We start from the raw sequence: 13,965 nt of genomic DNA, 5'->3' as shown, positions 1-13,965 counted from the left end.
CCCATTGAAACGAAAGCCGTCGGCTAACAAAAATAAAATAACAAATACTGAGATTGTAGTTAAAACAGTTGATGAGATAATAACTCCTAAGATAGATCAGGGGAAAATAATACCTCCAATGATAAAAGAAGAGGAAATAATACCTCCAATGATAAAAGAAGAGGAAATAGTACCTCCAAAGGTAAATCCGCCAAGTGAAAGAGTGTCTTCAACTTCAAAGAGTAAAGGCTCTATGCAGGTGATCAAAGCCGTGTCTCGTTTGCAATCTTTAGATGAAAAATCTCGAATGCTGGAAGTTGCTGCAGAAAGGCCTGATGAAGTGACTGACGTAAATGCTTCTAATGTGGATACAGCAACACTTTTACAAGCAGAGCATGCAACAACAGCACTAATTAAGGAAAAGGACATCACAGTGGAAACAGCATCAGTTACTACAGATTTTTTAAAAGAACCGTCAGTAGGAGCGGCTGTGGCTGTTGAACAATCTGATCCGCATGCAGGAACTCTTACACCAATAGAAGAAATGGGATAAAATTGAAGAAAATACTGACATTGGGAAATTAAGAAGGTGAGGTTGAAGAAAGTGCCGAAATTCCTGCCGTTATCCTGATTAAAGACGGCGCCGCATATCTTCTTCTTCTATACTCCTGCGTGTGGCGTCAACGGTTTCAGAATCAAGAATGCATCCCAAGTGTTATTGTCAATTAAGTTTGATAAAGTTAAGTATGGATAGTGTTTATTTTAGATATAACTTTTAGGCTAACGATATAGATGCTAATTTATATAATAACTGTTTGTTTAACGAAATAAATATTAATATTCCTGATTATATCTTTTATTAAATTCGTAAAACTTCCTAGCTGTACCGATTTCATTTAATGTCATTTGCCACAGTATTTATTTGAACCGTAAAAACTCCATAGACGATCCTATTTTTAGAAACCATATACTTTTTACTAAACTTGTCAATGTCATTCAGTAATCATTATACTTCAGAAAGCAAACGTGTCCAACATTGTAAATAATATTTACATTTATTGCTGTTGTTTAACTAATTTAATCAACGATGTTCAAAAACTCATACCAGAATGGATTGCTGTCCATATTTTATAGTTGCGGGGCCAACCCTCTGGCGATATGGGACATGGAAGTGAAAAATGGACACATAAAGCGACTAACTGACAGTGAAGTAAATTCCATAGTCCTTGAAATCGTTAGTACGAATGTTGCAACTACGTATATAACATGCCCGAAAAACAATCAAGTTTTAGGCATCAAACTGCCCTTCTTAGTTATGATCGTCAAAAACTTAAAACGCTATTTTTCATTCGAAATCATGATACTTGACGACAAGAATATGAGAAGGCGTTTCAGAATCTCTAATTTTCAATCTACGACCAAAATCAAACCTTTTTGTACAAGCATGCCTATTGGCCTAGCAGGAGGTTGGAATCAAATACAATTTAATCTAGCTGATTTTACAAGAAGAGCGTATGGAACACAATTTATAGAAACTTTGAGAGTACAAGTACATGCTAATGCAAGATTAAGAAGAATTTATTTTAGCGAGAGACTTTACACTGAAGAAGAACTACCTCAGGATTACAAACTTTACTTGCCCTTGGAGCGAAAACAGAAGAAGGGGAAAGTCAAAAAAGGGGAAGAAGCAGCTACTTCGGCTGAGGGCGGTGCGCCAGGTGAGCCTGTAGCTCCAGTCGAAGCTAAGCAATCCGCAACAAAGAAGAGTGAAGTTGCCCCAACACCACCGAGCGCCCCACCTGAGAAGGTGGAGCCTGAGGCGCCTCCTGAGCCAGAGCCAGCTGCAGCAGAAGCTCCTGCCGAAGAACCAGCAGCCGAGGAACCTAAGGCTGAAGAAGCTGAAGGTGAAAAGCCAGCAGAAGAGGCCAAGGAGGCTGAGGGCGAGGCGCCTGAAGAAGCCGCTGAAGGTGGCCCGCCCGCCGAGACTACTGAGAGTGCCCCTGAAGCTGAGGGCCCCAAGGAAACTGAGGGTAGCGAAACTGCAACAGTGGAACCCACGACTGAAGAAGGTGGAGAAGATGATGAAGAAGCGGATGCAGAGGGAGATTAAAATCATTGCAATCAGATTTTTGATCGTTTTACGTTCATTTACTATTTTTTCGTTCTAATTGTTTAGATTTATTGTTGATGGTATAATTATGTACTCGTATTTTGCTTAATATTAACGTTTATTGCTTTCAATTGCGAATAATGGAATGTAGATGATATATTATGTTATGCATGTAATTAAATGCTTGATCATTGTTTATTTATTTTTGTGTTTTATTCGTATTTTACGATGCGAGAGAGAATTGACATTGCATATAGAAAATACATGACTTTTTTAATAACTTTTCAACCGCGATCTCCCCTACCAAGTGCCATATCAAATCAATGTTCTATAAAAGGTCAAACAATTCCCTTGTGTGCATTAGTTAATAACAAACAAACAACATAGGAGTCAGCTGACAGTTTAATTTCGCGAATGAATCGTTCATATTGAACGGTGTCGGCCCGATCGGTCACGGGGGGTAATAGGCTGTTGACGTTTAGTCAAATTACGTTAGGGGCAGCCCTAATGTATTATATTTGTTTCGATTTTTTTTGGTTACGTAACCCTGTTAGTTTGGGTTGATAGAAAGTGGTGTTTGTGTAGCAGTTTTACTGTAAATGTTTAATTTGCAACTTGAGAAAGCAGTTTTTTTACAACTTTTTATAAGTACAGAAGGGTGAAGAAGAATAGTCTGCATTTTTTTTATAATAACATCGGACAAGTATTAACTGAACTTTCATCATTAAATCTCGCTACAGTCTCAAAGAAAATCACTCAGAATACTCGTTGTGATTTCAGTCATATAACAACCAAAACAATACATCCTAAAGTGCCAACAAAAACAAACATGTGCTCCCTAAATCACATCACACACGAACTACGACCAACAAATCAAAGCAACGTTGGCCCAACATTGGCCTCAGTTATTACAAGGCCCGTTGCGTGGATGATAACATTACTTGGCCGGTTTTCCGTAAAAACCGGTATAAATCACCGGCGCGCCAGCCCTGACTAATTACGGTTTAATTTAGACCAACAAAGGGCCACACTAGCTAACTTGCTTGATAAATCTCCAACATGTGTGCTGCCTAACGAGTAGTGACCAAACTGGAATAATAGGGTGGATATTTTATCGCTCTTAGTTAGGAATATTGTTAGTATGGGTTTTGGTTTTCCGGGTAATAAAGCCGGAAAATGTATAAATCCATTTGACCTTTATATTTTTATAAAGAATATAGGCTCTTATTTTTTATAATCATGTTGTGTTATTAATGTTATTTAAAAAGTAAACCTAATGAGAAATAAGGTATATAGTAAACTGATTTCTAAATGCAAATGTACTTATCATATTTATTGCAAAAAAAAACTGAGTTAAAAAGTCTGAACAAAAGATCAACCCTATGCAATTTACATTCGTGGATTAAATAAAATAACGCACTTAAAAACAAAACATATGCCGCTACAATAAGTCACATAATCAAATAACAACCTATAACTAGGGTCTATTATATCGAGTTTGTAGCTGATGGTTGAATTTCTAAGGTCAGAGAGCCTTTGTTTCTTTCGATGTCGTTTTTCATATAAATTGGGTATAAGAAGGGGATTATACGCCTTAGTGCCAACGTCGGGGCAACTATTTTTACTTCTGTGTATTTTTTCCTCTATTTCGTTGAGGATTTGTGTTGTTTACATGTCCTTGTGTGTATCATTTTAAAAATGACTTATTTTTACTTTAGTTTTACTAAGGGTTAGAACAATTTTTGATAAAAATGGTGTGGCAAGTTCGTTAAAAATTCTTCATTTGATCCAACTTCGATTATTTTAATTGACCCACCCCAAAAGTAACTTTTAATCCGACATTCATAGAAACATTGGATTGGAACATTCGAATTTAAATGAAAATGATAAACGTTAATTAATAGAAACATCGGCTAAGAGGGAGTTAGCGTCAATCATAACATAGGAAACTTCACTAACGGTAATTGAAAAAGTTAAAACTTTATACCTACGCAGAGATCAGAAAACGCGAATTATTAAACCAATTAAAAGTTGGCAACATTAACTGATTCAACGCACAACAAATTCGCACAGAAGTTGCCAGCCTTTAGCTCCGATTTTATTTGATATGGACCCTTTTCGATACGTATAAAATTGCCGTAAAGTTTTGATTACGAATAAAAAGAATAAGGACGAGAACAGGTAGGAAACGATTTTTATGTACCCTTTAACGATTTGCTTTAGTAGGAAAATCACGTTACATATCATACTATTTGCTTTTTTATAGATTTTTTTTTCAGTTTGTAGTATTCTAATCATAGTTGTTGTATTCATTTCCTGTCATTATTATGAGCAACAAGTTGCGAAGAAATTCACACGTGTAGTATAAACAATAAATCTGTCTAACATAGCAGTTACTGAGCTCTAAAATTATATTTGTCACGACTTTCCGCTTTCATCCTATTTTTCAAATAAAAAATAGGTATGGCCATAACCCTTTTATGAATTTTTAATATATTTCTTTTGTGAATATACAGATCGCGTTGCCAGTAAGGTTCGGATTACATGTATTATTGCAGCTAGTGAAGGCCGAAACGGGATAAAAAATTCATTTGAACGCACCTCCTTGCCGTTTGAATATGAAACTTATTACTTGAACTGTTGAGTGGCAAATCGCTAAATAGCAACATCCAACTCATTTTCCGCCGACATTGAATATTCTGCCATGTTTGAAGGAAAAACAAAGTGTTAAATTGCGTGGGGAGTCGCCTTTGAGTTGGTGGACGGGTTAAGGAAGTTTGGTCCTTGTGTGTTAGTGGTAGGGTTGATATTAGCTTGTAGTGTAGTGGACGTAGTGTGGGGAGGGGTGCGCTTCCTGTTACAGGAGACACGTAGAGAGGATGTGGGTCAAGTGGCAGGCAACAAAAGTGTGAGTGTTACGATGACGAGCTCTTGTGCAGTCGGCGACGCGGCGTCGACTGCCGCCACCGTATGACTGACTGCATTCTGTTTGGATTGCTGCGATAGCCGTTTTATATCTGTCTGACGTTTCAAGTTGCTTTTTTATTTAACAATCGTATATTGGCATTGAATTCTTGAGACACCTTTTGAGCTCACATATTCGCAATTGTGATACAACTAAGCCCGTTTTTATTTGCTTTCTAATCAACCCACACGGGTTGATGAACATAAACATACTTAATAAGTAATTTTGATGTATCTACTCATGCTCAGATTGACGTGGTAACCGAGTTAGACGGCCAGCTCGTCCGATACGTTGTCTCGCTTGAATATTAAAAGATTAATGAGGTTTTAACAATATTTATGGACATAAAAGAGGGGCTAAATTAACGGGTAGCTTGGGACGTTCCTCGTTGTTTATAGGTTTTTTGATGGACCGCGATAATTATTTATGTATGTTTATTGTTCCCTTCATCATCGTTTTGTATGTTTTTTTTTCTAAAACAAACCGCTGTTACATGATTTCATTTAGGTCAATTTGTTCCTATGTATGTGCCTTAGAATTATTAATATCCTACAACCAAAAAATGGACATTCTTCTAAAATACACAAAAAAAATATCTGTATTTGTTAACTACAAACAAACTGTAAAGTGATAAATAAAAGCAATCGCAACAATCACTCCAATACCACGGTTGGTTAAAATCGGACCAATCCTTGATCAAAAGAACGTGTCTTTACATTTTTATAATCCAACCGCTTCTCTTGCCACAATCGAAAATAGACCTCTTCTAGTAAGAAATAAGTCGGAAGATTGTTTGCAGCACCGTGTTTACTGTCTCGTGAAATCCAGACAGAAGCGTTGCGAACTAGAGGCGAAATGATAATAATTTCATATTATTTTGGAATTGTGCTTCATACAGCCGCAGTGTTGGGTCGTAAGCTGGCTTTATTACATACATTTCAGCAGATTCCCTCGAAGTAGAATTAACCCTGTGATGATGCCCTGGGTAGTATGTTAATGCATGTTGAGATAATGACTACGTATACAGAATATGCGTTGGAAATTGTTTAAAAGCTGCCTTATAGCTGGAATGTTATGTACACGGTTGTGTGGGAATAATATTGACAGTCACAACGTTTAGGGCTAGAGGAGATTTTGTGCATGTTCTTCAAGCTCAGAATGAAATGTTGTACAATAAAAACTTGTCTTTTGCTTTAAGTGTTATCAAAAGATTAACCGAGGCCATTGATTTTATATTTTTCAGAAGAATATTCATATAATATCCTATGTACATAAATGATTATGTAACGACGAGTCAATGTATTTATTGTTATAAAAATGTGGAAGTTTTATCAACGCTTTATAAATATTATTTGTTATAAATATTATTTGTTGTTTGCATGGTATTGACATAAGAGGATTAAAATATTAAGGATCGAAGTTTTGTATTTCGAGTATTTTTAGTCAAAAAATAGGTTTTTGGGTCAATACTGTTTTTATTGACGATTTTCCTTTAATCCCGGTATTTGTCTAATAAAAATAGAAACACGGAATTTGGTATAAAAATAAAACTTGGCCTAAAAAGATATTAAAAAAAAAAGAAACGGTACCTACACAGTTAACGACCAAATGTAATATTTAGCAATTATTTTTCATAGCTAAACACCGGAGGGAGTTAATTAACTGAAAAATTAACGAAGCGCAAACATTTGATCGTAAATTTTTATTTAAATCTTTTTTTAATACTTTCTATTCTGTTCCACGATTTAAATTAAAAATGCGGTTTTTAGTTACAAAAAAAGTAACTGGAGCTTCATCAACTATGGTGTATCCTATTAATAAGTTAACAATGCAATAGAATATATGCAATAATAACTTCTAATTAGATACACACTAGTTGCCCAAAAGTATGAAATAATATTAAACTATTGCGTCTATTAAACAGAGAAAATTTTACACGACAGCAGAAAATTTACCTGGCCTCTGCTACAAAAAGGTCAATTTACAATGACTTTCACAAACTGCGAATTTTAAAGCGTATTTACAAAAATTCCCACATAACTTGTGAAGGGTTAGGCCATCATAAATAAAGAGTATCTCGCGATCTTCGCTATAATCGTGCCGTTCATCTTAAGTCGGTACATTAAGTCCGAAAGCTCTAACATCTTGAAATATATCCCTCAGATATTAAGATTCATTAAACTTGGTTTGTGATAGCCTTCGGTGACGTGTTGAATGAAATATATTGTCAGACCAGCTGGGTTTCTGTGAAATTTATTTTATTGTACGTCTATTTCTTTAGTGTGAAAAAATGTCAATGTAAAGTCTAGATAGTATTGTTGTAGTTTATCTTTATTTACGAACGTTTGCAACGGTCAAGTAAAATAAAATATATATTTTTTTCATTGTGAATTTAGAAGCGGCTTTATAGAAAACACGTTCACTTGAAAATATACTGGCACTTTTAGTTTTTTGTTAAGTAGCTGTGTACTCAACATTGAAATAAAATAAAATTCATTGTTAACTCATTTCTAGCTCTATTTGTCTAACTTAAATGCTTATTCAGGGCATCTTTAAAACAAAAAGGAGTTCAAAACGGCGAAAGCTAACACGTGCCCACTTCACTTCATTAAATTCAGGCTAAAAGTTCATCGTGCTGATTTCATATTCAATTTAGCGTTTTCAGGGACCGTCATAATTTTTTTATGAGCACATAAAGCGTCTGCCGATGGATCCCTTTTTTCTATCGGAAGGTACAAAATGCCCCGGGATCCGGGGATCCGGGTACTTTTGCTTGTGTTCAGGGTGATTATTTTGGTCTAGTATTATTTGCAGAGGATTTTTTCAGCAATGTGAATGCTTTACCTTTGGTATGAGCTCTTTTATGTATGTGTGAGTGGGTGAGGTTTCAACGTAATATTAGCTTTCAATGATGGATTGTAGACATAAAAAGTAATAATGTGAGGGATTTTTGGCGTTGGTAGTTCTCTTGTGTACGATGTGATTTTTGTTAGATTTTCATTGGTAGACCGAATTATGAAGTCAATATTGCTTCTAGAAATTGGCGACAAAAAATTCCTTATCTATACAGCCCACGCAATACCTAACAAAAAAAGGTTTCACATTTCATTATACACACAAAAATACCTGTATCGTCAATTTGCCGGCGCCCACAATCGCGGGAGGAGTGAATTTTTTTTTCTATATAAGTGAGCGTACAATTCGTAATTCGACCTCATTTCAAGAGTGAGGGTAGACGGAAAAAGTGCTCGCTCATTATCGTTTTCCGCAGTTGCACCGGTATCCAGGGTGTTGGAAAACAATACAATTCCGCATGAAACGCCTGGGTATTTTTTCAAGAAAAAAAGTTTTTTTTTTTTTTCCCCCTCTCATTTTCTCCTAGTGTGGTTGGAGTGTGTAATTCGTTGGCCTGGTTGCAGCTGGGCCCCTTGTTTCGGTGTTTGTTCTAGCACTTAAAATTTACAAAGGCTGTAGGTCGTAGGTACCTACCTAAATTTTTGCATGGAGAAATGGTCTAAAAATATACATAAAATACTTTACTTTATCATTTAAGAGACTATTGGTACAGTGTTTGCTGAATTACACAGATATTGTTTCTTCCTATCTAATAGCAGGTAAATTATCACCAATTTGCTAATTTGAAAGCGTCAATTTGCCTTCAAAAAGCACTTCGCTGATACCTTCAACTACTTATCTCTTAACAACTGAAAACTTGTCACTCTAATGAGTCGTCACTTCTATTTCTCACAAGCGATCATTTTACAACATTTTCTTCATTAATCAATAAACTGCCCGTCATCAGAGGGGGTGGCCCGGAAGTACCCGACCGGAAGCAGAGGGACTAAACTCGGCGGTTAATTGCGCGAAAAGCGAAGCCCTTCGTTTTGAATATCGAACGATTATTTTTGCACGAGCTTTAAGGATCAAGCGTAGGGGAATATATTTTGTACTTTTTTTTTATTTATCGTTCGTTATGTTGTGACGTCGATGGGTGAAGTTAGAATGTCAGAGATAGAAACAAAAAATTGTCTAAAATATATACATATAGAGGATTTGTTATATGTGATGGTTTCATAGCCTTGCCTTAAATGGTATAGGAATCTGTTATGCTCGTTGAATTCGCAAGTAAGATACAAACAAACAAAAAAAATACAAACTGCAGTAACAAATAACGGTATATTCACACTATTTCATAGATTGAGAATTATTAATTACCTACTGAGTAATTCCTAGATATCATGTAAAGCATTGAAAAGGCTAGAAAATTCTAAAATGTCAGTCTACCTAAAATCCACATCCAACAGTCATTAGCCTACATCGTCTAACTACAATTTTATCTAGAATATTCGACACAGCTCTAATATATACCTCTATATAATAAGGTACATCAAGACACAAATTGCCTCTGAATATAATTCACGGGTTCGATTGCCAATATTTGTAAATGTTGCCAGTATTTATGTTATTCTGTTATGTGTTTATTGCTTCGAGTTATTTATTTGTGTTATCCTTCCTTGTATTTTGGTTTGGAGTTTCATTTTTGGTTTTTGGTGTAGGCGGGTTCATGCAATGAGATTAGAGAGTATGAAATCATCTTGTTTAATTATTATGTTTTGCTTATTGACTCTAGAAGATTGCGGACGTGGCGATTTTTTTAAAGGCTTACTTATCATGATTTAAGTTTATGTGAAGCGACAGTAAAAGTAATGCCTAACATATGTATGTATGTGGTTCATCGAGTTTTCGAGAGACAATTAAATTAAATAAGATCGGAATTCTGCATGCAATGTAAAGGATCCTCCTATGTCAAGGATGTATTTGATGTTTTCTGCATCAAAGTTCGTGATACCTACATATTATGGTTGCCAGAGTCTACATTTTAATTTTCAATACTTAATTATCTAATGGTTAAGTCGGGTAATACTAGGTTTAGGACTAATCTAGACGAAACCTCAACCTAAGACTACAGAAATAATGATTATCAATAAACAAACCTAATAGATAACAAATTGTTACAAAATAAATTAGGCTAATGGATGGACTAATTGACACTTAGATCAATGATTACTAGAATGTAATTAAGTGCGTCTCTAAGGAACGTAGGCCTAATTAGTGTTAGTTGTTAGTATTTATCACGAAATGTTACAACAAAACTAGTGTAACACAATGTAGTATTTTTCGGGAAAAGTGTAAGAATGTACCTTATAAGATAAACCTCCTAAAGTTTTAGTAAGAATCTATTTATAGCGTTGTTATAGCGTTGATTTCTCTAAGTACATTTTACAGGTCAGTTACAGATTTCTGGCAAACCGAAAATGCTAGCCAGCTTAAAAAAATATGCTCATTAGTTTATCACTCAGCAGTTAGTTATGCCTTATCAGTACTTAATACGTTTGTCTTGCGTTCTAATTTAATAAATTCATTGACCCAACAAATTGATTTAAATATCAAACCATCATAATCTCTATCAAAAATCAAAATGTACAAACAGAGCTAAAGACTCAATCAAACTCCAGCAAACAGATAAAGTACAGTCAGCGAATTATTAAAATACTTTTCGAAACCATTTTAATAGAAGCACCCGAACTAAGTTTTATCTCTGTAATCCGCACCACAAGGCAAGTTCATGAGTAAACGAGTTAAGTTAAACGATTTTCTTGCGGCTCAAAAAAAAAGTTGAAAAAATGCGGCAGGAACAAAATGACTAGCGGAGGTGCCATAACGGAAAATCTATGAAAGTAGCGCGCCAAAATGCGGGTGTGCAGGGCGTGACTATTTTCGCCCTTATACGCCTTTACGTACGTTTGTTTTACGTCCAAAGGGATGCGATCGTTTTTTCTAATACCTAAAATCGTTGACGGTCTCAAAGAACCAGAACGCCTCTTTAATACTCTCGTAACTGATCTTTTTGGTCATGCCCACTGTACATGTTTGACCTAGAAGAAGGCGCCTGACCTACCTATATTATGGAATCTCTGTTCATTTTTCCTTACTCCGTGATCTGGTTCCAAATAAAGTTGTATACTTGTGTCGGTGATATTCTTTGATGACTGTACTTTGTCTCTATTTAATATCGTTCTCGAGGTAAAGTTTTGTACCATAAGATTGTTGTTCTGAACATGTTTAAAGTATGCTTCTTCGGCGCGATTAAATTGTAATGGGTATAGTTATAAGGATATTAAATGAGAATATCGTTGTAAGTAAATGTGAGTTTAAAAACTAGGATACATTGTGGATCTGGCGGTGGTTAGGTTTTAGGTCTTTTACGCTTTTTTATAGTGGTGTACTGTAACTGGTACCCACAGCCTATTTACTTTTATATGTTTCATATACCTAATGTCTTTTACCCAAACTGGGTAGGAAGAGTAGGTGTTCTATACCTTTTTTAATAAGAGATTTAAGATTTTTTTTTTTTATATAAATGATTATTTATTTAAACTCATAATTTAACAAAAATCTTGTACAAACACTTGAATACGTTAAGAGCAACTGTTTAATAAAACTAGTCGCAAACTACTACAATATTTGCACTATCCTGAGTTTTGCTTGCGAAGCAAACTGGAACACTGCGCCAACATTTAAATACGGACACGCATACAAAACAATATTGTTACGGTTCAAATAATATATACTAAAATATAATGTCGTATAATATATGAACCGTGGATTGCAATAACTTATCTATCTATTAATTTACTAAAAATACGTTTTTTTATGGGTTTCGTGCTTAGGGCTTATGTCATAATTCTATCCGTAGTTAGCAAATCTAGAGAATAATAAATTATTGAAATCATCAGTCTGTTGTTTGAATATCTTTCATAAGTGTTCTTGTCGACTATTGACTTGACTTTAGTTCCAAGGCATCAAGTTAGTTCTCTTAAACGACATTTATGTAAATAAAACTGCTCCTTATGTATTTTCAAAGTAAAAATTACCTGTTAATTTAGCTTTTCGGACTAAGAAAGTAAAGGAAAGCCTACGTTTTGAAATCTGCTTCAAAATCATAATTTGCGTATTACTTATTAACAGTCGAAATGTTAACTGCTTAATAAGCATTCTGCCTAACCCTTCAACAAAGGCATGACATCACGACGTCACATCACACATAATTAAAGAAACGTGCTTAAATCAAATTTAGGGCGAGAACAACAATATTAAATCTCATTAAATACCCTTAAAATATTAGAGCTCGAACCATTGTCGAGTGTCTACCTCTAATTGCAGACATTCGTTAATTAGTGTCGGAGAGAAAGTGTGAGTGATCACAGAGTGTCGGGACACTCGAGTGTGACACCCTCAGCGTGTTTGCTGAGAGAATTTGCCGAGGTGCCTCCATCGGGTGCTCTTTGTTGATTATTTATCTTCATTTTCAGTTGAGTATGTTTGAATTTGCGCAGCATTTTCGTACTGTCAAGGTGGTGAGTTGGTAAATAGTGTTACGCTTTTATTGGCCTTGGGAATAGGTAGTGTGTCTTTTGACCAGTATAAATTAGATTGTGTGATTTTTCATTAGTCAGAATGAAAGCACTCTGGTTCATTAGGTTAATGTTATTATTATTTTATACTTTTGGTCTATCCGCTACGTAAAGCAGAAGCGCTACGGTTTCTCGTAGCACGTAAGCTCGTAGCACTGCTACGAGGCCAACCGTTGTAAAAAACGAATTTGGACGATCTATAAATAAAAGTAGATACTAAGAATGAACTAAAAATTTAATATTTTTACCATCATGAAGTTCATAATCAGACTTCTGAATTAATAAATAGACAAAGAAATAAAGACTGATATATTTATTCGTTCATTTCTTGAAACACAAACGAAATTGTTTTAAAAACTTTGTAGTTTCTGTTGCCTCATTACGGTTCATTAAAAGTCCAACTTACAGTATTGCAGTGCTGTATTTAAAAAGTTGTATCGTACCTGGAACAAAGCAATAGACATAATTATTAGGTGACTTATTAAATATTGAGTATTTCAATTATATTTTAACCCGGATTGGATAAAAATAATTGTCGTTTTTTTATAAATACTATATCTACTTTTTATGTATTTTTGTTATAATTTTCTGTTTATTTATATTTCTACATTTGCTTTACTTATTTCCATTATATATTTAATCAATCTATTTACAAATAAAACAGGGAAAATTACATACCACGTATCAAAAAATTCCATGCTGGGTGGCAATGCAAATTATTTTTAATTTAAATCATTTATAAGAAGGATATTAACAATACATTGCATATTTTTGTCGCCATTTTCAAAACAAACACGATAACGTCACACATACACACACATATGTATATACCTACACATTTACACACTTACACACACTAACACACACATACACACATACCACGCTCAAGCCACATCTAGCCACCTCATTTGCCCGCAAACATGTTTGTTCCATGGTTGATATAATCTTAACGTCGGTCGCTACCTGTCCTGTCAGCGTACTAACTTAGCAGACAGTTGTGGCATTCCCACATCGGGAACTCGGTGCAAACTTTAATTTGCTGTAGGTTTATCACGCGTTAAACATTCGCCGAATTTAGCGCATGTTTGGATGTTCAGATGGCAGATCTAGTTTTGTTTGTGCAAACAAATCTTTGACGTGTTGTGTGTGTGTGTGTGTGTGTGTGATCTATTCTGCTATTGCGTTAATTAGATGTGAGTTTTAAAATGCCTAAGTCCGTAGAGCTTAATATCAAAGTTTTTACGTAAAGTAATTTTAAGTGTATTTATTTATATTTTACACAAAAAAAAATCAATTATAAAAGTAAAAATAAGAATGTTATTATTTATTAAATCTACAGTAGAATGATCTTTAGGCCCATACGTAGACGTATTCCTGCAAACTGATTACAAAAACAATATACAGTAAGGCTTTACAAATTCACCGAAAAAAAAAAA

General features: G+C 34.8%; 2 protein-coding genes across 5 annotated transcripts in view; one reads left to right on the top strand and one right to left on the bottom strand.

Moving 5' to 3' along the window:
* LOC124638035 (semaphorin-1A) overlaps positions 1-13,965 on the bottom strand; it is a 317,825-nt gene that overhangs the window by 154,344 nt on the left and 149,516 nt on the right. The gene's annotated exons all lie outside the window — the stretch shown is intronic.
* On the top strand, positions 1,067-2,089 carry LOC124638038 (cilia- and flagella-associated protein 20-like). The gene has a single exon (XM_047174829.1). The coding sequence runs from the start codon at positions 1,067-1,069 to the stop codon at positions 2,087-2,089; it is 1,023 nt and encodes a 340-aa protein (XP_047030785.1).

This window comes from Helicoverpa zea, chromosome 17 (genome assembly GCF_022581195.2).
Source record: "Helicoverpa zea isolate HzStark_Cry1AcR chromosome 17, ilHelZeax1.1, whole genome shotgun sequence".
NCBI classification, from domain to species: Eukaryota; Metazoa; Arthropoda; class Insecta; order Lepidoptera; family Noctuidae; genus Helicoverpa; species Helicoverpa zea.
This window is presented reverse-complemented; position numbering and strand designations above follow the sequence as displayed.